Consider the following 26,955-nt stretch of genomic DNA (forward strand, 5'->3'; position numbering starts at 1 on the left):
CATAAAGAGCTTAAGGGGAACAAGAGCAGCACAGCAGCCACGGCCTGAGAGCTGTTGGGCCTCAACTGTCACCATCAGCCCAACAGTCCAGCCCTCTGAAGCCCATCTGGGAAGGCTGCAAGCCAACATAATACCTGGCTCCTACAACACACCAGATTCACACCACCCTGCTCCCCACAGGCACAGCCCTGCTTCCCCACTGCTTGCATCTTCAGCGGCCAAGAGCAATTTTTAGCAGATACAGGTGCTCCTGCGCCCACAAGAAGCTGGGGCTGGTTTTGCTGCCCGTCAGTGCCACTGGAATCATGCTGGTTTGTGACGGCCTACGTCTTCCCTGCCACTACGAGCCTGAGCTGAGGACAAACACAGCTCACAGTCAAGCGGAGACAGGAATCAGAAAGGCCCCTTGCCCTGTGATGTAGCAGGATTAATCTATGCTCCAGGATCAGCCTGCCTCAAACGGACCGTAAAACCCACGGGCGGGCAGAGAAGCTGCTCCCTCCTTGGGCTACCCCATGCCTCAGAGGCTGACCCTCACGGTCCCCCACCTACGTGCTATTGTTGCCAGGTTCCTGCAGAAGGAACGTACTCCCGAGTGGGCTGAGACTGGACAAACAACGCAGCCAACCAGATCCAAATTTCCTGGCCACCAGCTCTGCAAAACCACCCCTCCAGCCTCTCCTCACACACTGCTACGACAGGAGAGCAGACGGAGCTGCCAGCTGGGAGGCTGATGGGGCCTCTAACAATAAATAAATAAAAACCAAACACGATCTCCACCTCCTCAGCTCCTGTCAAAGCCAACAAAAGACCCATTTTCCACTGTGCTCGCCCCTCTGCCCAGCACGGCTCTTCCCCTTCCATCTTCTCCTCTCTCTCGCAAGCACACCTCTCCTAGTCTCCTTTCCCACTGGAAGATGACGACACTCTAATTGCAAGGGCCCTCTTGCTGTAAGGCAGCTCAACGCAGGACTTCGGGACGTGATTTTCTCCTGCCTTTGTGCAGGGTTAAGTGCGCGAGGAGGCAGGGCTTGCATAAACACACTCAGGCAGAAGCTGGAAAGGTCAAAACCACCCCCCATCTCCAGCAATCAGCATGTGTGCGCCTGCACCCAATGCCAGCCTGCCCTGCAGTTACAATTAACCCCCAAAGAACCCCAATCTACCAATGAGCTGTTGCTGGCTACGCTGAACAGCACCAAACAGATTCCCATTTAAAACGTATGCTCCACCTTTTGAAAGAAACCTTCCCCTCGCTGAATAAGCCAGAGAAAAAGAGATGGTGAACAGGGAGGTCAGCTGGTAGCCAAGGGTCAGAGGAGACCTACGATTCATGTACAGCTCCAGGCACTCTTGGTAACTCTTGGTTCAGTGCTTGGCATCTCCAAAGAGGCGCTCTCACCCTCCCTCTTCCAAAGTCACTCCGGCTCAGGGGATGCACTGCTACCTCCATTTCAGAACACGCATCCACAAGCAAAGAAAGGCTTGTGGTGAAGGCAAAGCTCAGGCAACGGGGAGCTCCAGGTCCAAACCCTGCTGCTCACAGACAAGTCCCCAGAAGCATCTTTGTCCTGCCCTCAGCTTGGTTGGAGGGGACGATAACACTTCTCAAAACCACCTTGGGGAGTTGTCATTAGCATCCACATTCGGATACTCCAGCAACACACACCATGCAAGAGCTTTAAGCACCTTTTTGAGATTTGTTACAGTTGCCTTCTGTAACACTAAATGGGATTAAGAATATTTTAGAAGTCACACCAGAAACCATAACGCTCAGTAGCTGCCATAACCATACTCCCGAATTTGGATCCAAACCATTTGTCGGTAGTGACACCCTCCAAGAGAAGAGTGTTTTTACAGGGGCTCTCTCCATGCTCCAGTTCAATCCCTCCCCTCTCCAGCAGAGTCAAGCTCACTTGGTCCTGTCGGGGAGAAGTCACCAGGGATTGGGAGCAAAGCAGCACACCAACCTCTGGACCAGCGGCAAAGAAGAGCAGCCAGCTCAGCCGCTCCGGGGCCAGCCTGCTTCCCTGGCCAGCATCTTACAGCCCACATCACAGCTTCACCGGCAACAGCACCTCCAAAGGTGTCTCACTAGCAGCTACAGACAATCCTCCTAGCTGAATACGATGCTTTGTTCTTACAGATCACCACCAACCTCAGCCCCCTTACAAAACGCTCTCCTACAGCGCACCCCCTACTTCCACAACTCCCAGATCCTCCAGTATTTCCTGATTTGAAGCATCTCCCAATCCAAATATTGTTGCTAGTCCCCAACCCCTCAGATGCCGAAGGGGCTCCCTGAGGAGAATCAGGCAAAGGCCCCGGAAGGTATCACACTAGTCCAGGCGTTTTAAGATTTTCGCACCCTACCTGTGACAGTCACCAGCATGGAGGCCACAAGTGGACGATTGTTGTCCAGTTTACGGCTCAGCCTCAGCTCCCCGCTCGATTGATTTACAATCAACAAGTGCAGTTCGTTTCCCCGTTCAAAGGTGTAGAAGAGGCGGTCGGACACATCTGGGTCATAAGCCGGGACCTTCCCTATGACCCCAGAGGGGAAGGTGTTGGATTTATTGGACACATAGTTATTAAACAAGATCTGGAAGTTCTTGAGAACAGGGCTGTTGTCATTTTGGTCAATGAGTTTGATGTGGACTGTGGCTCTGCTGACCAAAGGGGCAGAGGTGGCCTGTACTACAATCACATACTCGGGTTTTGTCTCATAATCCAGGTCTATCAAGGCTGTGAGCTCTCCAGAAAAGATGTCCATCTGGAATATCTCAGGGATATTGCCTTCCACAATCTGGTACATGATCTGGGCATTGGGTCCCTCATCTGGGTCCACTGCCGTGATTTGGGCAACAACAGAGCCTACAATACTGTTCTCCTTCACCAAGACCTCAAACTCTTCCGCAGGGAAGACGGGGGCGTTGTCATTCACATCCTGAATAGTAACCTGAATATGGACAGGTGTTCGCTGAGGAGGGATGCCCCTGTCCACAGCATATGCAGTCAGCTCATAGACGGGGACGTTCTCGCGGTCCAGCCTGCGGACAGTGCGAATAATCCCAGAGGTGGGCTCTATGGTGAAGTCTCCGTCCCCATCCTCCCCATTCTGGAAGGTGTACTGCACTCGCCCGTTGGTGTGGGCATCCCGGTCAGTGGCAGAGATCTGGAGCACGCTGGTGAAGGGAGGCGCGTCCTCAGAGATGATGCCTTGGTAGTGAGTGCTGACGAACTGGGGGGCGTTGTCGTTCACATCGTTCACCATGATTTCAACGTAGGTGGTGTCCGCTTTCTGGGGGATCCCGTTGTCCTTGGCCGTGATAGCCAACGTGTAGGTGACCTGGTCCTCATAGTCCAGCTCTGCCTGCAAAGTGATGGCCCCAGAGTCTGGATCAATGCGAAACTGAGGGACATTGTCCTCGAGGTAGTACGTGATGCGGGCGTTTTCCCCCACGTCATCATCCGTGGCACTGATTACCACCACAGTGCTGCCCACAGGCCGGTCCTCGTTGATACTCACAGAGTAGTGGGCACTCTGGAACACGGGCCTGTGCGTGTTGGCATCAGTGATGTTGATGTGAACGTGGCAGCTGTCCCGCAGGGTGCGGTCAGAAGCCGTCACGGTGAGCACATAGCGCCTTTCCTGCTTGTAGTCCAGCGGCAGGGAAAGAGTGATAAGCCCCACCCCACCTTGCGTGCTGATGGAGAAGCGGTTCCGCGTGTTGCCGCCCGTGATCTGGTAGGTGATGGCGCTGTTCACATCCCGATCGATCGCCGTGACACTGAGGACGCTGGTCCCCACGGCCGCGTCCTCGTTCAGGCGGATGAAGTACTCCTTCTGGGTAAACTCGGGGCGGTTGTCGTTGACATCCATGACAGTGATGGTGACACTGGCAGAGGCAGATAACGATGGAGAGCCATGATCCCGAGCCTCTACCCCAAAAAAATAGTGCTCTACTAGCTCCCGGTCCAAGGGCCCGCTGACCGTGATCCACCCCGTGGCACTGTTCACCACGAAGGGAGTGTCGGCCGAAACTCCCATCAGTTTGTACTCCAGGCGTGAGTTCTCACCATAGTCCGCATCCACGGCCTGGATGTGGATGACAGAGTGGCCGAGGGGGGCGTTCTCCAGGACGGAAATTTGGAAAGGGGTGCTAACAAAGATGGGGGCGTGGTCATTGATGTCCACCACTTGGATGCTGGCCATGCCAGTGTTGTTGGACAGGGGAGGGCGGCCTGCATCCTGAGCCCGGATCCTCAGGGCGTACTCGCGCTCCACCTCAAAATCCAGTGGGGCCACCACCTGTATCTCCCCAGTGACGCTGTCGATGGAGAACTGGCCCCGGCTGTTCCCGCTGATGATGTTGTAGTGGACCAGCGCGTTGTTGTCCTTGTCCAAGTCCGTGGCGGTGACGCGCAAGATTTCCGTGTGGGGCCGTATGTCCTCCCTCACCTGGACGATGTAGCGCTTCTCGCTGAACTGCGGGGTGTTGTCGTTCTCGTCGAGGACCGTGATGTAGACCTTGACGGTGGCGGATCGTGGCCCCGGCTCCCTCCCCTGGTCGTTGGCCTCCACCACCAAGGAATACCTCTCCATCTTCTCCCGGTCCACCGGCCCGCTGGTGGTGATGAGGCCGGAGCGGGGGTCGATCTCGAAGACGGCGTGCGCGGCCCGCTCGTTGACGAAGCGGTACCGGATGTTGGCGTTGGGCGGGGAGTCGACGTCGGTGGCCCGCAACTGCAGGATGGGGTAGCCTTCCTCCACGTTCTCCCGGATGGTCTCCCGGTACTCACCCTGCTCAAAGACGGGGTCGTGGTCGTTGCGGTCGGCCACGGCGATGGCCACCATGGTGGTGGCCGAGAGCCGGGGCGTCCCGTGGTCAGCGGCCGTCACGCGGAAGTAGTGCAGCTCCATGCTCTCGCGGTCGAGGGCCTGGGTGGTGGTGATGAGCCCGGCGCGCGGGTCGATGCTGAAGAGCTCCCGCGAGCGGCTGTTCATCAGCGCGTCCATGGAGTACACCAGCCGCCCCGCCTCGCCCCCGTCGGGGTCCTGGGCCGCCACCGCCACCACCGCCGTGCCCGCCGGCTGGTTCTCCGCCACCTCCGCCTGGTAGTTGTACTGCGGGAACAGCGGGTGCCGGTTGGGGGCCGCCCGCCGCCCCCGCCCGCCCAGCCCCGGCCCCGGCCCCGGGGGGGCGGCGCGGGGCGGGCAGCGCGCCGGGGCGCGGCGGCGCGGCGGCGGGGGCAGCGCCGGGGCGGCGGCGGCCCCGGCCCCGGCCCAGCAGGGCACGGCGGCGGCGCAGCCCCCGCGGGCCGGCGGCCCCCAGCCCGGTGGTGGCGGCGGCGGCGGCGCGGCGGCCCCCAGCCCGGGGCGGAACAAAGGGAGCAGCAGCGGCAGCAGCAGCGGCGGCGGCAGCCCCCGGTGGTGGTGGCGGCGGCGGCGGCGGCTCGGGGCGGCCGGCGGCTCCTCCGCCATGGTGCCTCGGCGGGCGCCGCCCGCGCCGGGCGCACGGCGGCTGGGCTCCGCGGCGGCACCGGCACCGCCCCCGCCGCTGCCCTGCCCCCGCCTAGCGGCGGCGATGGCCGCCCCCCGCGCCGCTGCCGGCCCTGGCGGCGCCGGCTCCTCCCGCAGCCCCAACATGGCTCCCGCCGCCCCGCCCCTGCCGCCATCTTGAGGGCGGGCGCTGCCGCCGCCGCCGCCGCCGCTGCCGGGGCCGGTGCGCCCCGCGCTGGGCCGACATGGCGACGAGCGGCTCCGGGGCGCTGGGAGAGGTGGGGCGCGGCCCCTCTCCTGCTGCCCGCCGCTCCCCGCAGCCGCCGTCCCGGGTGGCCGGAGCCCCCGCCGGGGCCGGGGCTGTTGCGCAGCCCGCGCGGCCCTCGGGCTCGCGGTCCGGAGGCTCCGCCGGCCCCTTCCACCCGCCGGCGTGCGGCGCGGTGCCGCCCCGAGCGCGGCTGGCAACCGGCGGCCAGCAGCAGCCGCCGGGGCGGCGCCGCCCGGTTTGGGGCCCGGCCTCGGCAGGGCCTCGGCGGTGGTAGCCCCCGACGGACGGGGCTGGGCGATGCCAGCGATGGCTTCCAGTGGTCCGGCCCGGCCACCCCGCGCCCTGGCACGTGGCCCAGCTGGCTGAGGGGAGGCTGGCGAGCGCCCCGTCGCCCCATTGTCCTCCTCGGCACAATGGAGGCAGCTGCCCCTTCCCCGTTGTCTCGCCTCCCAGCCCTGGTGACAGCAGGCGTGCCTGGCTCCCCGCCGCCGCAGGGAGAGCGCGAGCTGTGCTGCAAAGCCCGCTGCAGACCAGGCACGGCGGCCGCCACCGCCGCCACCACCCCCCGGCCCCGGCCCCTAACTCTTCGTGCAAAGGCGATAACGCTTCATGGCTTTAGGCCTGTTTAACGGACGTTGCTCTTCATTTACTTCTCTGTGTCGAAATAAGGGGGTGATCGCACCTACCGGCAAAATCCCGTTGTATGGCGCAGAGAGCAGTCGCCACGGGGACACGCGGCTCCAGCACCTCCTTAAACAGCGCAGCCGGCAAGGGGCTCACCTCAGCTGGGGGCCCTGGAGCCTCCCAGCTCGGAGGAGGGCCTGTCCCGTGGGACGGCCTCGTCCCCGGACGCCCGTCCTCAGCGCGTGCCTCGGCTCGCAGCCTGGACACCTGCCACAGCGCTGCCCGTGTGACACGTGACAGCATGGTCCTTGTGCCACCTCCCTGGAGAATGACTCTCCACCATGCTTTGCTGCTCTGCCAGTAACAAACGAGGCAGGAGAGGCTGCGAGACACCCCCCCCCCCCAGCCCCTCTGGTTGGCAGAGACGGAGACCCCGCGAGCTGGGGGCAATGCCCTAGGGAATACAAGAGCCTTGGGAGTCAGGAGACCCAACGACAGCAAGCAGAGCCCAGAGAGAAACCGGCTCATAGCTGAACCCACCCGGAGCGTTTCAAGGGCTAAAGGGCTTAAGGCAGCGCTGCTGTAGGATGTAGGAGATGTTTAGAAGAGCAAGATGGAAGAGCTGCCCAAGTGACAGATGGTTTTCCAGGAGATGCTTGCCATGCAAGTTCCCTCAAGAGCCCTCTGAACCCAGCGGAGTCCATCAGCAAGTGTCACAGGCAACTCTACATTTGGTGCCTACAGGGATGGGTTTTCCACATGCATGAGAAAGGGCTTCTCCGAGTGGCCGGATCCCCTTTCCCTGTGCCGGGGGAAGGAAGCTCTCAGGCGGTGCCAGGGACCCCCTGCAGGGTTGCAGCCACGGCCTCTCAGCACCTCCGCCTGTGTAGCAGGGATTTCCCTGACCTGTTCTTGTGCCCCGAAGCAGACCCACCGCAACCCCATCCACAGGGGAAGAAATAAACACCGGGGAGAAAGCCACAGGGTTCTTTTCAACTCTTATGGAAAAAAAAAAAACACCCTGTTTTCGAAGCAAAATTCTGTTTGGGGCCCTTTCATTGGGACGGTTTGTTAGCACATCAGCCTTACAACTTAGCTGTTGGTTTGATCTCAATCAACTAATATCGCCATCTAATCCACTGAAGCTTGTAATAGGCTTAGGAATAACAGGGGTTTACATCCTCATTAGCGCTTGGCGCTCTGCGGCAGGGGAAGCAGTGCCGTGGGCCGCATCCTGGTGAAGAAGAGGGAGTTCGGGCCACAGCGGCTGGGCAAGAAGGAGCTGCGCCCAGGAGAAGACAGAGTGTATTGCAGAGGGAAGTGAGGGGATTCAGGGTGGGATAGGAAAGGGCAAGGAAGTACAAGGAAGGACAGACCCAGCAGGTGCCCCCATGCACGTCCCCGTGGCCGGGCTGCAGGAGCTGGTTCGGGGTAGGAGGCTGTGGGTGCTCCCGACACCATTGCCGCGGTGAGGCCAGGCGTCCACTTTGCCACCCTACAAAGCTGTCATGGCCTGAGCAGCTCCCAGAAAGGTGCGCGAGTTAATGATGCGGGACAGCAGGACCCGATTCACGCTGGAAATGGGGCTCCTTTGCCCACTCAGCCCTCACACCAAACGCAGGAGTCCATGCGCTCCACCACTTGTTTGAGCGGCTGCTCTGGAGCTGCACGCTGCCAGCACGCGCCGGCTGCGCGGCGAGTGGGGGTTGGAAGAGACGCACCAACACCTGGGCACGGCGGGCCTGGGCACCCCAAGGAGGTCCAGCCACCACCAACATTGCAAATGCCTCTGTGCTGGATGCAGACTAGGCCACGGTGTCCCACGTGTCACCACCGCGCCAGCCTGAATCCTGGTGTCAAACACGGTCCTGTCTCTGCCCGAGACCTCATGTTCCTGCGCTCTGCTGCCGAATGTGACTGCCACCAACCCTCATCCATCCTCAGTTCCCCTGATGGTCGCAGATGTTCCCGTATCAATTATCGTTAATGTAAATGAGGGGGTGGGGAGAGTGCATGCCACCTGCTAATTTGGGGTTTGACTGCCAGCAAGCTCCCCCTACTTGGGCGCCAGGCAAAAGCAGAGCCTGAGTGTGGAAACACATCTGGCAGTCCCCAAATCTCCCACACTATCCTTGTGGCCAGGGGCCACCGCATTGGGCCAGCACGTCCCCCCTCCCACCACCGTTGCCCATGCAGAACTGGGACCTGTCCACCACCTGGGCAGCAGCACGGCAGGGCAGAGCACGCAGGGCTCACGGCTGGGCCCGTCGTCGCCCCGGCCTCTGCCGCCCCCCCTGGCCCGAGCACCGGCTCAGGCTGAGCACACAACTCAGGACCACCACAGAAAATACCAGGTGGCCCCCAAAGCGGCAGCCAGCGCGGCTTGGCAGGCGCCGACGAGAAGTTCGCATGGTGCTCGTGCAATGCTGAGAGCTGACATCTGGTGGGTGTGGATTTCTAAGCCTCTAAAGAAGCTGGCGCGTTAATTTATAAACTCTGTAGGATTCCTGAAGAGGGGTAATCTGCTACTGTTAACTCCTGAGCCACCACGAAACGCCTCCGGCTCGGCCAGACCAGCAGCAGCGCTCACCAGGATGAAGCCCCGCCAGCTGCTGCGCGCGGTGCCCCGCAGGGATGTGTGCTCCCCTCCCGGGCCCCGCGCGCGCTGCCGCTGGGCCCCGCCGGAGACGTGCCGGAGCCCTCCCGGCGCTATTAGTGCAACGACAACGGGCAGAGCAGCCCCTGACCCCGCACGCGGTGCTGACCGCTCAGTGACAGCCAGTGCTGTGACCTACTTTGGAGAAACGCGAGTCCCGGCTTGCAGGCTGATATCGGCCCACCAAAGACGACGCTGCTGTTTCCGCCCCACTGGCAAAGGAGCTTCCAACAGAAACCAGGGCGAGCGCGGCACGCGCAGGGCCAATGCGCCCGCGAAACACCCGTCACTCCCAATACAGGGCAGGCAGCACAAAAACCCATGTGCGACGGAAACATGCTGGCTTAAAAGGAGCGTCCGCCACTGGCTTGATTGCACGTCCCCTCTTTAAACACGGGATTTGCCATCAAGAAACCCAATAGGTAGAGAGGCGATGCTTTTAAAAAATTATGAAGGCTTTCAAGTTTATTTGTTCTAATTATCCAGCTGACGGCTCAGGGGAGGATGAGGAAATCATCGGGGTATTACTGCCACAAAATAGTTGTAATTGAATCATTCCAGACAATAAAACAAAGGCGCAGGTCACAGATAGCGGATCGCTTCCCCTGCACCAGCCCCCCAGCACCCGCCAGGGCTGCGCGGCAATAAAAGCACGCTGATATGAGGAGATACCGGGCTAATAACGGCCCATTATGTCTAATGAAAACGCAAGCGTGTTATCTGCGCCTGTCACCCGCACTCAGAGCGGGAACTGCTGCACAGGCTCGGGGATAATGAGTTTACAGAGGCGATGCCGTTCGATTCCCCACGATGCGCTAAGGCCTTTCAGGGAAGCTCCGCGCCTGGCCCCCCGGCGGGCTGTTCCCAAGCTCCTCCTGCCCCGCGGCTGCAGCAACGCCGTGGTGGTGGTGGTGGTGCGGATGGGATCCGCTCACCAGCCTGCCGCGGGTCCCACGCTGCAACGTGACCCCCCAACTTGTGAGCTGCCCTTGGCTGGGGCAGTGAAGGCACACCGCCGCCCCATGCCAGCCCCCAAATCCAGTAGAGACAGCAAGTGCTGCTCTCGTTGCAGGGAGAAGCCCCAAGCATCAGGAGAGCCACCTCCAGCTCCAAGAACACCTCCTCCCTGGCCCCATGCACCTGTGGGGGGCTGGAGGTGGGTTTAGGGGGCCAGGAAGAACCAGGGAGCTCAGAGCACCCCGACACACAAGAGCCGCTGCGCTGGCATCGAGAGGCCACAAGCCAGGCACACCAGAGGCACTGGCAAAGCAGCAGGGACCTGGGACGTGACCTTGGGACCCAGGGGTATTTCTACAGGCAGCTGCGTTTGACACGGTCCCGATGTTTGGCACCGTAGGGCCAGCTCCTGCCGGCATGCAGCGAGGAGCAGACAGATGTGCCGGCTGTCCTCCCTGCGCACCGGGAGCCGAGAGGGGCTTTAACGAGCGCCGCTGCCCCCCCACGCCACGCTGCCAGCCAAGGCGGCCCCCAAAGCAGCGCGCGCAGGGCTGCGCTCCGGGAACAGGCACACATCTCACACGCGCAGCCAAAACGCCATTCATTAGCCCTCGATACAGACCATTAAATCCTTGCGGCGTGGGCTCGCCGGCTCGGCAGTTTTGCTGGGAGCCAGCTGAGGCTGCGTGTGCAGTGCAGGAAGTGAAGCGCTCTGGGGTCCGGCCCTGCTGAACCCTTCATCTCGAGGGGGGCCGCTCGGCAGGCCCACGGCTGGGGCAGCGCAGCCCCCTCCCACGCGGCCGCCCAGCCTGGGGGAGCTCTCGCCCCACAGAGGCTCCTGCCCTCCTACCCCAGGCAGGCAGCACCTCCTCGTCTTCCAGCGACGCGGTGGGAAACGCAGCGCTAAGAGCTGGGGCAGCAAGCCCACGCGTGGGAAAGCTGCGGCTGTAGCTGCCCCTGGAGGATTCGCACCCAGCATTTTGCCTGCGCAGGCAGCAGGCACCCAGCCAACCCCATCCCTTCAGTGCCTGCACGACAGGGATGGCGGTCACCCCACGACATGACTATGTTCACAGAAGCCCAGTTTAAGACATTTTTATTCCTCTGCATGTTACACTTAGTGTTTAAGAAAATACAGGATCCCTTTTGACATTCATACATTTTTACAGGGGAAGAAAAATAGGTTTCTCTACGAGGGTAGTTATCAAGCTTTGGGTGTTCCTGGGCTGGGGGCATCCTCACCCCCCTGGCTGCCAGGCCAACTCCCTCCATCCCTGAGCGTTGCTGCGCCCCAGTGCCCCCCAGAGCCCAGGCCTGCAGGGGTGTGCTCAGGTGTCATTTCCTCAAGCTAAGAATACAGTGCCGGCTATTTCCAGTATTCCCAGTTCCACTTCCCAATGGCTCCTATACAGGCTACTACAAAGGAACAGCTGGGGACAGGGAGTGACCAGACTGTGCACATGAATATCTAATTGATCCACGTTAGTTTGTGACTGTATCTGTAACACGGAAACAGGTTAATCCTGTTTGCTAGAAACCTAGAAGAAATATAAATAATGGTTCCCCACACTCGTGCATAGTCACAACAGAGATACTGGACACCAGGCTCAGGCTGCCTCTGAGCACTGCCACGTGGAGAGGAAGGACGGCGAGGCAGAGCCACTACGAAGCTCAAGGCAAGAAATCCACACACTTTACAAACAGAGAGCCCTTGCCCACAGATAACCCCTCTGCTCCGGGCCCCAGGGCAATGCTGCTAGAGAGGCGGCAAGCTGCAGCTTTCACGTGGCAGGACACATCTTTGCATTGCGTCTGGGCCGAAGGCTTCCTAAGAGAGCTGCACTACCCAAGGCAAATGTTAGTTCTAGGTTGCCAGAGTGAGCGAGTAATTCAGATTTAAACATCACTACAGAAAGCAGATTGAAAAAAAGCAGCTGCTGGGATAAGACCTCTAAGACCCTAGGCAGACTGTAACCCAGGGTCGAAGCTGAGAGCCAGGAGGGAGCGAAAGGCTCACCAGGCAAGGCGTTAGACAGCGAGCAAGCTACCTCCCTTGGCAGGGCTTGGCACTAGCAGCAGAAAACAAAACAGATGTTACGAAAGCTTCTTCCAAGCACCAGAGGACTCCACTTGGTCACTGCAGGGAGAGATGCACATGGAAAAGAAGTGATACCCTAAGGCAAAGGCCTTTCGCTCCAGGACCTCGGGACACCAGCGTAGCTACACGCACACAACCATCCAGACCGCCAAGTCCCTCACAAGCTCTCTGCCCTTCTGTCAACACCAGCTGGTTAAATACCCTCCTGTACCACATCTTGTGTGCAAACCTCGAGCTAGTGCCCACCCCGCTCTACCCAGCGCTAACGTCCCCAGAGCACCAGGCCCCGGGGGCATCCCATGCCCCCCCTGCCGCTGGCATTTCTAAAGGGCCATGAACACTCTGTCCAAACCTTAGGCCTCGCACGGAGGAATATAAGGTATGAGCTGTACTGGAAGGGAATGGGGAGAAAGTGTCAACAAGAGACGTCTTTGATCCAAGTGGTTCAAACTCCAGTCCAAGCCAAGGAGCGGTTAGCTGGTACCCGGAGAGATTTCTGGAAACTCTTTATAAATTTCCAAGATGATCAGTTTGTCCATCTGGCACTGCTGCCCCTCCTCCTCCTCTCCTAGGATACGCTGCAAGATGCCCTGCAGGTCAGAGAGGCGATGCTGGTGCTGCAGATATGGTGTGGAGCGGATGATGGCGTGCATCAGAGACAGATACTCCATCCTCAGCTGCCAAGTGGGAGGGGAGAAAAAACAGAGAGCACAATGAGAGATTTAAAGTGAGATAAACAAGCATGCCAGCCTCCATTTCAGCACGAGCAGGGGAACAGCTGCTGCCGCGTGACCAGCCAGAGAGCAACTCCAAAGGCACCTGCTTTTCCTTAAGATTCATTAGTAGCTATGGAATACTCTGCTTCTCCCAAAGCAACTAATGCTCCTCTTTACCCAATCTCACACGTAAGTGCATCCCCCACCCCTTGCAGCACCAAAACCAAGAGATCCCCTGCTACTTCTACCACTTAGAGTGGCCCTTTTCCCAAAGGTCCCTGGAGAGAAGGGAGCAGATCACCAGAAGCCTGGCAGATCTTTCTCCACACACACTCTTCTACTGCTGTGTGCCAAGGCAGGATAAATCTGCCCTTCCTCCTCAGCCCCCAAGGTAGATATGGGCGCCCAGAAACATTCTGCCCACCCCAGACTCCAGTCTTGCCCGCACCAAGCAGCCCTGATGGAGGGCCAGGTTACTTTGGAGATTGTTCCCTTTCAGGGCCTCAGTGAGCCCGGGGGGTCCTGTGAGCACCTTGTCTCCAGGGGAGAGATCAGCGATCTGTCGCACCAAGATGTCTATCAGGACCATCATGTCAGTGTGGTAGAAGATGCTGGCCGTATCCTTGCTGGCAAAGATGTCCTGCAGAAACTTCAGCACTGAGTGCGGTGGCTGAGGCTGATGCTTGAAGATACAAACTGGATCATCTGCAGGTGGCAGAGAGACAGCGTCACGCCCCACACTCACCATTATCCACCTCTGCCATCTTTGGTGCAAATCCCTTCATTAGACTATATAGCTTATAGAGGGGAAGCTGCCCCGACCTTGGCCAGCTAGCACCTGCCTCTGGCTAGCTTTCATGGATGCTGCTGGAGTGCAGGCAGACCTTAGTGCCTTGCTTGAAGCTGCAGAATCAGGATGGTGGCTCTGCAGGGCACCAAGCAGAGACCAAACTCATTAGCATTAGCATTAATCATTGTTTGTGTTTCACCTAACATCCCAGGTGAAAGCTCATTAGCACATCACCTCCCAGTGTCTCCCCTCCTTGCTCAACAGCTACCATTCATTTTCCCCCTGGTTTATTAAGTCTGGTCCAATGACCCCTCCTAACAGCCCACCAGTCCAGTGGAGCCTGTGTCAGAAATGAGCTTTCACCATGGAGACCAGGCTAGTAACGTCCCAGAAGCAAGACAAGAAACACCTCCCGATTTAAATTGAAAACTGCGTTTTCCAGAAGATGTCCCTGCAGACCCCAGGAGGGGCTCTGGGACACTGCAGGCCCCCCCAACAGTTGTCAGGAAGGAGGGCAGAGGAGAAGTGTCTTCATTAGGTTGTGGCCTCTCTCTTCCCCGCCCCCCCCCCCCCCCAACCCTTCCCAGTAAGATGATCCCTGTAGGGAATCTGCCTGTGAAGGACTAAACAAAGGCTTTGGGAGGAGGCCAGACAGAAGAGCACTAAGATACGGGCTGCTCTCAAGCTGATTGAGTGTGGAGACAGCGATTTGCAACCCAAAAGAGAACTAAATCCAGAGTAAAAAGAGCTGCAAACATCACAAGATGGATTATTTACCGGCAAATCAACAAAATGAATCTAAGGCAGCTAGGTCCCCTGTGCTCCGTAAGGTATTAGAAAGCACAATAGTGGCACACAGCACAGGCAGAAATACCTGGCACTGCTCTGCCTGCAGAGCACTCCAGCTTTCTAACAATCTGCCTTGCAAAAGCTCTACACATACAGCGGATTTTGCTCTACGCCTGGAGTGGGCACAAAGCTAACCCTCTGCTGGCAATTTTGGAACGGGACATTTCTCTTAAAGCTGCACTTAAGGCAAGAACTCCCTCTGGCTCTGGCTGCCAGAGCAGCTGATGGCCAGCGCGGGCAGCACACAGGTTTGTAGCCAGCGCTGATGGAGCCCTGTTTGCCCAAGAATAGAAGTGGTGTGGGATCAAACCAGCTTCCTTCCCAGGCAAGAGCTCGCCTACGCTGCAGGCAGCCACACTGCGAGACTGGGCTGATCTGACAAGGGGGCTGATGAGAGCTCCTCGGCTAGCTGCATCCCTGACACATCCCACCCCTTCAGGAGCACCAGGCTCGTCTCTTTAGTTCTCAGCCACCGCTAGTTGCGCCCCCTGCTACGGAGGTAATAATGCCGCAAAAACTCACCTCCCCTGTTCAGCAGCAGCAGTAGTTTTTCTGTGAAAGTCTTGACATTTGAGTGCTTGCTTATTGTAGTCATGATCACACTGTGTTCTGGAACTAAAGGAAGAAACCTGTTTAGCAGATCCCTTTGTTTGCTGAAGTCCACAGTAATAGAAAAAGCGGATTCCGCACCATTGCTCTGCGCTTTGGGGCATCCCAGTTTAACAGTGCTAAGAGTTTCAGCCCCAGAGACCGGGGCCCAGCAGGAAGAGGGAAGGATATGGAGAGTGAAACAAGTTTGGAAACAATGCATTAAACACTTAGGACTTCATGCTCTCTACATGCATCTGGTTCATATGAAGGCTCCAACCCAGCAAGCCAAAGGAGACTCTGAAATAACTTATAAGGGCCTTATATTCTGAAACATGACTTCCAGCTCTTAGAAACCAAGGGCTGCTGTCTAGTATCTTCATACCAGCAGTGGCCCACTGGAATTTATCACCTTGTAGGCTCTTATAGGAATTAAGGCCAGCTTCCAAGAACGCACCAGAAGGTAACAGTACTCCTTCCCAGCACTCAGCACCAGGCAGTGCAAAAGGAGATGCTGAAGAATTTCTTCTATGAAGTGTCCCCTATTCTGTTTTGGGGGTAACTTCTTGTAACTAAAATATCTGGCAGACTCAATGCGCATGCATACATGTGTGTAGGGGTGCACACGTGGAAGCATCCGAACAGCACAGTGTGGCTATTTCTCTGTCACAGTTAGTGACCCTGTAAAATTTCATAGGCCGTGAAGCGCTTTAGAACCTTCACATTGAAAGACATTAATATAATAATCATTTTGAGGACAGTTTTTGAACTAATGCTGCACCACTGAACTGCAAGATAAAAGATCTGGTAGACAGAGGAATAAAAATTCAACCTGGTAATAAGGAATCTGAACATCATTTTAAAATTTCTTAGCATCAGAAAACAAGTCACTGCTTTTGGCTACACCCCAGGTGGGAAATAATCCCCCAGAAACACACTGCCTGTCATGCATTATTGCCTAATTACTGCAGCCAGCAAGTGTATGGTAACAGTGAGAAGAGGTAATGAATGAAAGCAGCAGAGACTACACTTAATCAGTCTCCGTGCAATCAACTTTCACATTAAATTAGAAGCTTTCACATAATTGTTAATGAAGCACAACTCAGAAGTAAAAGGAGGTGAGTTACTGGACACTCCTTGCTGCTCTACCCTCCCCTCTCTCCCCAACCCCACCCATGGAAAAAGGCATCAAAGCAGAAGAGGAGGAATTAATTAACTAAAGACAATTGGAGCAACAGGAGAGTTTGCAAACACACCCAGGATTAAGCGGTCTCTCTTAACAGGACCCAGCACTACTCTCTCATCTTCCAACAACAGGCTTCAAAACTCCTGGGCAGCCCTGGCCCCGAGAGGGCGAATTCCCTTCCTGCAATCCAGATGTTTTGCTAATCTTAAGGAGCTCAGCAGGGATGGGAAGATGGAGAATGAGGGAAGCCAGGAAAAAGTGCAGCTGAAGCTAAGGTTGAAGAGCCCGGCACCAACACATGGACATTGCATGAGGTTCAAGAGGAGCAGTCGGGTGAGCAGAAGGTTTGTCAAGAACTACAGAAGGTAGGACTTGTCCTTCTGGACTGATACTGAGAAATGCCCACTGAGGCATTTTCTCTTCCAACTCAGCTGGGCCTAGAGTTAACCCCCAGGCATGCTCTGCAAGCACAGTCCAGCAACTGTGTGGGGCCAGCAGGGTGAAAATGTGAAGAGAAATCCACTGGGCTTCACCGAGGTGCTGTGCCTCAACGGGTCACTTGGTTGAACATGGGCTCTCAGTCTGTTTTCTCCCTCCAGAGCCTCGTCCAACATTTAGGCAAGCAAAACCTTTGGGAGAAATGCAGCATTTTGCCAGAGCATAAGGGAACTGGGCAAGTTATCACAGCCCCCTCAAGGTCCCAGTGAGATCCTGCATGCTCGTCCTTCGTGCCCTCCTGCTCCAGAGTGCTGAAATCCTGCCAGGAGAGAGCAGCACCATACCAACCTGGAATGTGAAGGTTGAAGGCCAGAAGGACATTGACAAATAAGTCGGGCAGCTGGTCAGTGGTGTCTGAGGGCAGTCCGTCCTCAATCACATCCAGCAGGAACTGCACAAACTGTGAGTTGAGATGTTCTGCATGTGAAGAAAGAGGAGCGTTTACAGTACAGTGAGAACAAACCAATGGCCCAAGCAAGCCACTTCCCTCTGCTTTTATGCAGAAAATCCATTAGTGGAGTGCCAGTTTCAGCCACCAGGGAATTAACCACCCTGCAAGTGGACTAGACGAACAACTGAAGGGTCTTTGTGCAAGAGACAAGTGTCTCGGAGAACCGTGCACAGTTCAGAGAAACGCCACAAGTAGGTCTCCTACTGAGGATTTTTTCTGGAGTAAATAAAATTCCAAATCCTGCTCTAGCTGCTGTTCCAGCATTGCCACCACCAGTGAAGCCTTCAGGTAGGAAGAAATTTATATTCTTGGCTGCTGCTTTAATCCATCTATTTTAAAAGAAATAATCATCCAGATCATTAGCGATAACCCATTTTTCAATTTTGCTATTCGGAAAGCTCAGGAGCCATGCAAATAAGTCGTCCTGCAGGAAATAATTGCCAGGGTAACATGAGGAGAGAACAGTGAGAGATGAGGAGATTCACTCCTTGGTCCCTGCTGTACCAGCTTAAATCTTGCATGTGTTTATCATGAAGGTAAGTGAAGCTGAAGATAAGACGCTTATAAAATCCTCTACTGCATTTCTAGGAAAACTTAGCCCAGAGCTTCCCAAATACTGGGAACGCAACACGGACGGGGAAAAAACCAGGCAGAGATTGCTTTCTAGCTGAAGGTAGAACGAAAGGACAAAGGACGAAACAAGCACATCTGGCACAACATTTGCACCTCCCTGTTGACTGCAACACTTTCCACTTTCACTAAGAGCTTGAAATACATAGGGCTGCACCATCCTGTCAAAAGGGAGAGCAGGAACAGGCCATATTATGCACCTGAGAGCTTTAGAGGGCTTTCACGGAGCGATCCGGGCTCTCAATCTTGTCAGCAGACAGAACGTCTCTGAGGTAAATAAGAGGTGCACGTTTTAATACAGGGCAGCATCTTCGGCTCGGTATTTCAGCAGCCAGGCTCTACTGGTAAAGAGCGGACCCTACTCTTGCCTTGCTTGTGCTGGGTTCCCCCAGCCATCCCAACCCGGCCCTCAGGAAAACTCCTCTCCTCCCTGCCTGTCTACACACTCAAGAGGTCCCACCAGCAGCTCTCCCATCCTGCCAAGCCTTTGCTGCTCACCGTAGTGATGATACGGCAGTGGCTCCCCCATGGAGAATATCATTGCCAGCACCAGTGCAGAATAACACATCTTTTGATGATCTGCAAGATAAACACAGAGGTCCAGCCATTAATTCTTCTGAGGTTGCAAAACTCTATCCCCTGGTGATATCTGGAAAGCCACGTGGTTAAGTCAAGATACTGAACACCTATTGGAGTGCTCTTCGTTCCTGTATTTACTGAACCATAAGGATGTTCTCCCCCTTCTACACCATGTGTTTCCAAATTGATTTGAGGATAATCACAACAAACATTCTCATTTTTTTCCTCTCCACTTAAGAGGATCTGGGCAAACTTGATGCGACTAATTAAAAACCTCCCCTGCACAGTCTCAGGACACATCCCATAGTTATGTAATTACCGAACCCAGAAAAAGCATCCATCTGGCCACCTTGAAATAGTGCCTGTTCCAACCGATACCACCCCCGGACAGCTATGCTGCCTGTTACCATCCCTGCACTGTTCTACTTTCGCTACATCAGCTCTGCCTGGAGGTGTGGAAAGTCTCCGGGGAGACCAGATCACTGTTCATGACTCCAGCTGTGCATCTGCCCACTTCCCAGGCCACACATCTCCTGCATTAATATGTCCCACAGCCTGCTAGTCCGACACAATTTTTGCTGGCAGCAGCTATACGTGAATACTCCACAGAACCACAGCCGCTGCCTTTCCTGAATCTTAATTAATGGATACACCTCAGTAGATATTCACAGAGGAAAAAGTCACAGAATAGGCTCTGTGTCACAATAACAAGCAGCCTCCATCCAATTCAGTTGAGCTCAAAGAGTATAAGAAAATAAGTATTAATTTTATAAAGCAGGGTACTGCACACACAGGCTAAATAAAGTTCAGTTACATCTACCTGAAAGAGCCCAGGACACTTGTTACAAGAAAACTGAGGGTTTGTTTATAAAGATTGACTAAATCAGTACCTTTTAATTAGTTTAAAAAAAAAAAAAAACAAACAAGTGCATTTCCCTTCAATGTATGATGCTTCTCCCTACAGTACTACTTCCCACCAAGACACATGCTTTTCCAATTCCCTCTCCAATCCTTTAAGAGGTTTCATTTCTCTTTGCTCAGATCAATCCACCTCTAAGCACCTGTGCCCTGCAGTTTGCTTCAGGCTGCGCAGACTGCTGCCTTCGCTGTTACTGGATGTTCCTGGTTTTGGCCAAAGAACTGGCATCACTTGGCAGCTCACAGGTCCACTGTTAGCATGAGGGAAAAAAGGCTAGAGAATCATTCCAGCCTAATACCTTTGAAAAGTCAGCTCCATAAGCAAGGCCTCTATAAACAAAGTACATATGGACTTTGTCAAAGGTCCACAAGACAACTAAGTTGCCAAATAGCAAAAATCTTGAGTAAAGATGTGCTTAGATCATTTGGTGCTTCACTGGAGATACTACAGATTAACAAGATTAAGAGTTTCTATGAGAGCAGTCTAGACCACGTGGCAGCAAAAGAAAACTGCAACCTGCTGTTTACTCACAGTATAAAAGCTGGGGAGGACATTCAATGACTTAAATATAATTCATACTTATATAAGGAGCTCTCAGCTAGAAGGTGTCAGCGATGCCAAAACTCACTGTAACAGAGAAAGAATCTGACATGCATTCAGGTAATGGGAACATGCACAGTTAGAGCAGGCAGGTAAGAAATGCTTCCAGGCATAACTAACCACCAACCACCTACAGCTGGGAAAAAAACCTCTTGTCTGGCTATGTTCTTTCATAAGTGTTCGCTACATGATTCCTTCATACTTTCCTCCAAGGCATCTGGAGCTGGCTATCAGAAGCAGGATGCTGCAATAGGTAGATATAGGGACCTGCTGTTCCCATGTTCCTAATAAGGCTTTCACAAAATAAACATTCTCTCTCATCACCTCAGGAGCAATGAAATAATGATCAGAGAGCTAACAGCCGGTGATAAACATGTGGTTGTAGCAAATATTGAGGAGAAGATTAATTAGACACGGGACGGGGGAGAGTAGTTTAACATGTCCTTGGCCCATCTGCTATGAACTAAAGTCCATTCATCTTGGGTGACAACAAACTCCACTACTAGATGGCTTAGATGGCAAATCTGGCCAGATTTGCCTAAATTCAAAGGATGCTGAAAATGGAGTCGGAAAGCTGAACTGGGAGCAAATCCAGATCAACCCAGTGCACTCGCTCAGCATGGACTCTGCAAGTTTTTGGAGTGTTCCTACTGCAGCAAGACTCCCTCCCCCTTGGCTGCATCCTTCAGCATGCTAGCATCATACTGAAGCACAGAGTAATTGCCATTCAAAGCACAGATTTTTCCCCCCTTTCAGAGTGGTACCGGAGTCTGCAAGAAAATAAATAGCATTAATACAATTCTTTGAAGGAATACACAATGGCAACCCACCAGAGAGACTCTGCTGACGTCAAGACTGATAAGAATCACTCAAAGTGCTATGAAGGGCAGAGGAGATGAGGCTGTTTGCCCACTGGCCCGTATTTCTGAAGCTTGCCGAGGTACTGGTAAGAAAGCTGATATTATATATGAAAGGAATTTCTCAGAGACCTTCAAAGACTTTGCTTTCCACCTCTAAATACAGCAGTGCAAGATCATGGGACTGGGAGCAAAGATAACCGTCTACAGCTCGAGCAAAAAGAGCCTGACAGCTGACTTGCTCGTACGCTGAACTCCAACAGGGGAGAGCTGCGATTACAGAGTGGATTATCCCCGTCTGTTTTCTTTGGAATTGTTCTGGCTAATTCTGCCTCGCTGTGTCTTATTATAAGCTCTCCTAGCACACTGATAGATGCGCAAGCGAGCCGCATCAGAGGGAAGTGGCTGTCCAGAAGCAATAAAACCCAAGCATCTGGCAGAAGAACTGGACAGCGGCCAACACGCCTGCATCAGTCCCAAGGTAAAGTGCCTCCTCATCAAAGGCACCCACAATCCACGCACAGCTTCGGCTTCAAGTGTTCTTCTGTAACAAGCCCAGAGGGATCCCACAGCTTCTGCAGCCAGTTCAACAGTCCCTAGGTGCTTAGTGCTGGCACTGATCGCTCTGGCCCCTGCCATCTGCAGAAGGGATTAGCTATTCCATGGTATGTCACGGATCAGCTGCTATTCCCCCGTTTCTGGTACCAAAATAAGCTCAAGTCATTGCAGGACTCAAGGTCATGTTTTCACACAATGTACTGCTTGCCATTTGGTGGCAGGACACGAAAGGACCAGAGTGGTAGCAAGCAACTGCTAATGGCTTCAAACACCTCTGAAGGGCAGGAACGTCTGGGGCAAGGATGGTCACTTCTCTGTAACCCTGCTGCTAAGGCCAAGGGGACTGTACGCCCCGCAGATGATGTTCCTATGATAAGTGGCTGCCCTTGCTTAGCACAAGGAAGGCAGTACAGGATCTGGAGGCTCCCATAACTAAAGATTTTCTGTCAGCAAAAAAAGAGCAGGAAGAGCAGCTTTTCACCCTTTGACTGTACTGCCTACGCATTAGAGCAAAGAGGGCAGAAAGCATTTCGCCTTCAGACAAAGCTAAGGAGAGAAGGGACGCTGCATGGCTGCAGGTCAGAAGCGCAGAGGATGTAGCAGATGTGAGAAATGCTCAAGCCTCTTTTTACCTGCCTGCACTGCAATGCTTTTCTGGTCCCTAAAGCAGAGTCTAACACTTGCTGGGAGACAGGCCTGATCCAACCAGAAGTGTGCTAAGGGAAGAGACATGGAGAGCTGGGCACACGGCGAGATAGGTTAACGCTTAGTCTATGTGGAGATCAGCAAAGGTGCGCAGAAGTCACCTCTGCCAAAGCTCGATGCTCGGCCACGAGGATGAGGCTGAGTTAGCCGTGCTACTCAGGGCTGCACAGCCCCCGGAAAGCTCCCTGGCACCAATGTTGCTGCCAGATAGGGAGCAGCAAGGGGGCTCTGCGACAGCCCGGGACCAGCCCACCCTGCCTGTGCAAAGGCAACTGGGAGAACAGTGGGAGACTGCAGACGGTTTGAGGATGGCACAGAAGACATCCACCTGGAGGCAAACTTTATGAATTAGTGATGGAGGCAAGAGAAAGTTTATTTTTAGGCAGCACAAGATCAGAAGTATTTTTCAATCACTCCCCACCACCCTGGCTTTCAAATGCTTACATTTCAAAGCATCTAAGCAAAGGTGAGTGCAAAGCCTTCTGCAATAGGCTCAATTTTCACTCCCCCATGCCCCAATCCAGAACCCAATTAACCCCACCCGTCCTGTACACAGCACAGGCAGTTTGGCATCGTCTGGAATAGGGGGCTGGGGACTTCTATTAGAGACATCTAAGGTGGTGCTTGTGCAAATTTACTTGGCTCAAGTGAAACGGATAGGATGGTCCCTGTTCTGAGCAGACATATTAATCCCTACACAGTCCCATCACCAGGTTACCTTTCTCCATGACTCAACGACATTCACAGCAAACCAATGGGGAAGAGCAGCGAGACTCCAAATACCGGGGCTCTTTTGGTTTGATACACAAGGTCATGCAACGGCTACTTTAATTGTGGGCCGAGATTAAAACAAAACAATGGATTTTCAGCATTCCTTTAAAGAAAAATGTAGTATATGCCACTGCCATTACCAGTGGCCTACAGGCTGATTTCAAAACGGGACGCAAAGGCACGACTGCCTAGGGCGACGCACACGCAAGGGGCTGGGAAAGTAATGCTGGAGGAGTATTACTACATGTTCACCTTGTTCTTACACTCTTCCCTCAGCATCTGCTCCTGGCTGCTAATAGATAAAGGGTACTGGGCTAAGCAGGATCTTTGGGGACAATACTAGCACAATCCGGCCCCATCACCACCAAGTCTTCCCATGGATCTTGAAGGGCAGGAAGGGGGTTCCTGTTAAATAGGAGAGACAACCATGCCACCAAAGAGTAGGAGCATGAAACAGAAGGAAAGTGAGGGCAGAGCCAGGATACGGCAGAGCTGCGCACAGTAGAAACTGGGCCCGCAGAGCCAGGCTGTACAGGAGCGTGCCCACACAGTTCAAGGGGAGGAATAAGGCATCCCTCACCCCTTTCTCACTCCACTTTGCCCTGGCCAGAGCCAAGCCACAAACCTGTATGGGAGGCTCTGGCTTCCGGTGCAAAGAAGGCCGACGGACACACTGCTGTTCCCCGCTCCACAGCGCTCAGGGGATCAGAACTGGAGCCTGATCATAAGCAGAAAACTTGTTGGCAGGCACCTCCAGGAGCCCTGCAGGCGTGTGCTCCTGTGAGGAGCCAGGGAAAAACTGCCAGGGAACAAGCAAGTCACAGTAACCTGACCACACATGCTTGCAGCCTAGCCTGATGGCCAAGCAGAACACGTTCATGTGAGGCACGCTGGGAGAGGCCATGCTATCAGATGAGAAGCGACTAATGTAAAGTTACTGCTGTTTGCAGTCAGCTTTCCACAATCTTAAAGCCAGGAAGAAAGGAAAGCCACAGTGACTAAACTAATGCCACAGCTGCCCATGATGACAAGAAAGGCTGACCCTTCCCCACCTTGCACTGAAAGCTGGGCTGAACACTAGTCAGGCACAGAAGCAACGCTAAAACTGTTGGGCTGAGAAGGATTCGGTCTGTTCCTGATATTTAGCTTCCAGAAGTGTGACTGGCTAGATAAAGGAGCTCCATACCGAGGAGAGGATGCTTGTTGACCATGACCACAATTTTGTTAACAGCTCTAGCATGATCATCCCCCGTGGTACACTGGCAGAGGGCAGGTCATTTCCTTTTAATCAGCACAGTTCTCATTTATCAGCAAGAAACACCTCCAAGACCTGGTGTAGAGGGGAAAGAAAAACTGCTTCTAAGATGCTGCAGAGATCTTCCTTGAGATCTGCAGGTGTCCTCTGTCAGGATTAAGAAACAAATCGGAAGAGCTCAAAATGTGCTTTTAAGACTTCTTATAGAAGTGATATAGATGAATAAAGGCATGTTCAAGAGCTAAAGCACTTTGCACCACTGGACTGAAACATCCTCTTCCTCCCATGCATTCTCCACTTATGCCTGTGATAACCTGAGAATAACTTTAAAAACAGACACATTTCTTCCTGGAGCACTGGGCACATGGAACAGGCAGGCAGTGACAGGACACCAGTGCTGCTGTAAACAGTCTAATGGAAAGACATACCCCTGAGGATTGGTTTACTGGGGCAGCCCATCAGCTCCAGCTCACCTTGCGTGTGAGTCTGCATGTCACGGGCCAGCTCCATTGGCAGCACAGAGTTTACAAGCATTGAGATAACCGCAGCGTCCAAGTTGCACATTGCTCCAAAGCACTTCAACAGCAGCAGCCGTAACGGCACCCTGTGTTCCTGCAAAAACAATTTATTAGACCAAATGATGTCCTGGTGAGGGCTTGCTCTAAGGTAGAGGCCACCTGGCTAGTAGCCCCTGCTATTGGGAAAGCTACAGACTACCCTAGGGTAAAAGTAAACACGGAAGCTCTACTAGCTTTTAACAACAACCTAGGAGTCCTTTTACGATAACGTTCACAACCAGACTGGCTAGAGAGCACTACCATGTGCGGTCAGAGGGCATGCTGCAGCAAGAGCTCAGATCTGAAATGCCATGTCTCATCTGATGATAACGATACAGATCAACAACCCATCCCCATCCCAAGCAGGTTTCGTTTACTAGCTAGCCAGGCTCTGAGCATGCAGGGGTTTTGGGAACACTGCTATGGAGGAGGTTTCCTGAGAACACGATATTGGCAAACCCTCTTCAGCATCTGATAGTGGCTCTTCACACCCTGTTCATTAACTGTGAAGTTGTGGGGTTTGTGCTGGGAGAACAGGTTGTTAACCAGAAAGTATTGGGGCACGCAGGGCAGGATCCCAGCAAAGACTGTGCTCAACCTGCAGCTCCCATGCAGGAGCTCTGCCGTGGGTAACCTGCACACTCCAGCCCCAGCCAACAAACCCAGGGTTCAGAGAAGGAAAGTGAGCCAAGCTCTGACAATAGACACCACAGCGGACAGGCAGGAGACCCAACTGCTCTATATCTGGTTAGGCTTCCCTGAAATCCTGGTCAGAGAACAGCTCACAGCAAAAGTCAGCAGGCACCATAACACCTAGCTGCCTTCCCCCTGCTTTCAAACACACTACAGCCCCCTAATACCAAGCTCTGGGTTCAGATACAGAAGTGCCAGATTGAAAATTAAGCACAACAAAGCTTGACATGCTGTAGCTAGGGACTGAGGGACAAGCTGGGGACAAGCCTCCAACCCACAGCATAGTCCTATAACAGGCAGTCCCAGGAAGGAGAGGCAAAGCAGCATTTCACAGGCATTGAAGGCAAAACTTCCATTTCTTCCTCTGAATACTGATTTGCTTCCTCAGTCCCAAGGCTTCTACTTACAACCTACTTTCCAAAGCAAAGCTATTTACTAATGCACGGGAGTGCATCAATTAAAAGAAGAGCAGTCACAGCCTGTCAGCTTTCCCAAGGCATCCTCGGAAATCCTTCCTCTAGACATTAGAGATGCTGATTCTGGCCCTCAGTGGAGCTAATAAAAGCAGCAAGCTTTACCATTCACGGTGCTAGCTGCTGCTCAAGTCTAGCATCCTCTACTCCTCCATACAACTTACATGCATAGCATGGCACCAGCCAGCATATAAAAGGGACTTACTAGAGCTCCATCTAGTTCATAGAACTGCCTTATCTGGGGAAAAAGCGTTAACGTATATTCATCATAGGGGCCCTGCTCTTTTGCATTTCCAGGGAAACCTTCAAAAGAAGAGAGATTTGATGCATCCTGCCACCTTACCATCTGATAATATGCCACAAGGGACAGGACTGATTCAAACTCATTCTTCTTGCACATTTTCTTGCAAACGTCTGGGTCTGCATCTGTCTGGAAACACAAATGAACAGGTCAGTCCAGCAACACATCAAAGCAGCAAGGTGACTGCTGCAGAGACCACGGGCAGTCTATTTCCTTTTAGATTTCAGTAGCCCCAGCCAAACCATCTTACAAAGAAACCAAAGCTGGAGCATGAAGATAGCACAAGAAGAACCAGCTGCCCTGGAGATTCTCTATCAAAAGTGAATTCTTAAGAAACATCTCCACCATACAGTGATTCTTGGGCTGAAAACATCTTAAAAAAACCCATGACCTGAGCAGTGCCTTGCTGGGTGCATCTTTCAGCCACACACACCAACTCCAGTGCTGTCCCCATCCCGAGAACATCTCCTCTCACCCCCAAATTACGAGGAAACTGTTGCACAAAATCCACCTCTCCCTGCAGGCCCCACAGCAAGAACGTAGGCCGTGCAGGGAGTAGGCCGTAGATAAAGAGAAAGACACTAGCATTTATAACGCAAAAATATTTGTTCTGCTTATGTCAGAAGTGGAGAGGAACAAGAAACAGGTGCAAGAGCAAACCTCACCCCGGAACCCATAACCTAGATCACGTCACTGCTCTGAGTGACGGCTCCCATACCGTCACGCTCCCCTTACACAGACGGGCTTGCATGTGCTAGAGAACGCATCGAGACAGTATTTCCCACTGCTGCTCACTACTGAGATGGACCTTTCCCATACGTACAGACCTGGTGAAACACTTTATACTGGCTCACAAAAAAATAGCTTTGAAGC

The 26,955-nt window shown here is 54.0% G+C and overlaps 2 protein-coding genes across 4 annotated transcripts in view; both read right to left on the bottom strand.

The window, feature by feature from the left end:
* Positions 1 to 5,136, bottom strand: part of CELSR3 (cadherin EGF LAG seven-pass G-type receptor 3) — a 36,273-nt gene extending 31,137 nt beyond the window's left edge. The window contains exon 1 of the mRNA XM_068906775.1: positions 2,374 to 5,136. Coding sequence (XP_068762876.1) covers positions 2,374 to 5,020 — 2,647 coding nt within the window. The 5' untranslated portion in view covers positions 5,021 to 5,136. The remainder of the gene's footprint in view (positions 1 to 2,373) is intronic.
* Positions 5,137 to 11,087: 5,951 nt separating this feature from the next.
* NCKIPSD (NCK interacting protein with SH3 domain) overlaps positions 11,088 to 26,955 on the bottom strand; it is a 61,375-nt gene continuing 45,507 nt past the window's right edge. For all 3 annotated transcript variants that reach the window (XM_068960324.1, XM_068960325.1, XM_009688253.2), the window contains 7 exons: positions 26,125 to 26,211; positions 24,532 to 24,670; positions 18,313 to 18,393; positions 17,022 to 17,150; positions 14,984 to 15,076; positions 13,355 to 13,527; positions 11,088 to 12,783 (listed from right to left, as the gene is read on the bottom strand). In XM_068960324.1, the coding sequence (XP_068816425.1) occupies positions 12,580 to 12,783; positions 13,355 to 13,527; positions 14,984 to 15,076; positions 17,022 to 17,150; positions 18,313 to 18,393; positions 24,532 to 24,670; positions 26,125 to 26,211 (906 nt within the window). In that variant the 3' untranslated portion in view covers positions 11,088 to 12,579. The remainder of the gene's footprint in view (positions 12,784 to 13,354; positions 13,528 to 14,983; positions 15,077 to 17,021; positions 17,151 to 18,312; positions 18,394 to 24,531; positions 24,671 to 26,124; positions 26,212 to 26,955) is intronic.

This window comes from Struthio camelus, chromosome 14, assembly GCF_040807025.1.
Source record: "Struthio camelus isolate bStrCam1 chromosome 14, bStrCam1.hap1, whole genome shotgun sequence".
NCBI lineage: Eukaryota > Metazoa > Chordata > Aves > Struthioniformes > Struthionidae > Struthio > Struthio camelus.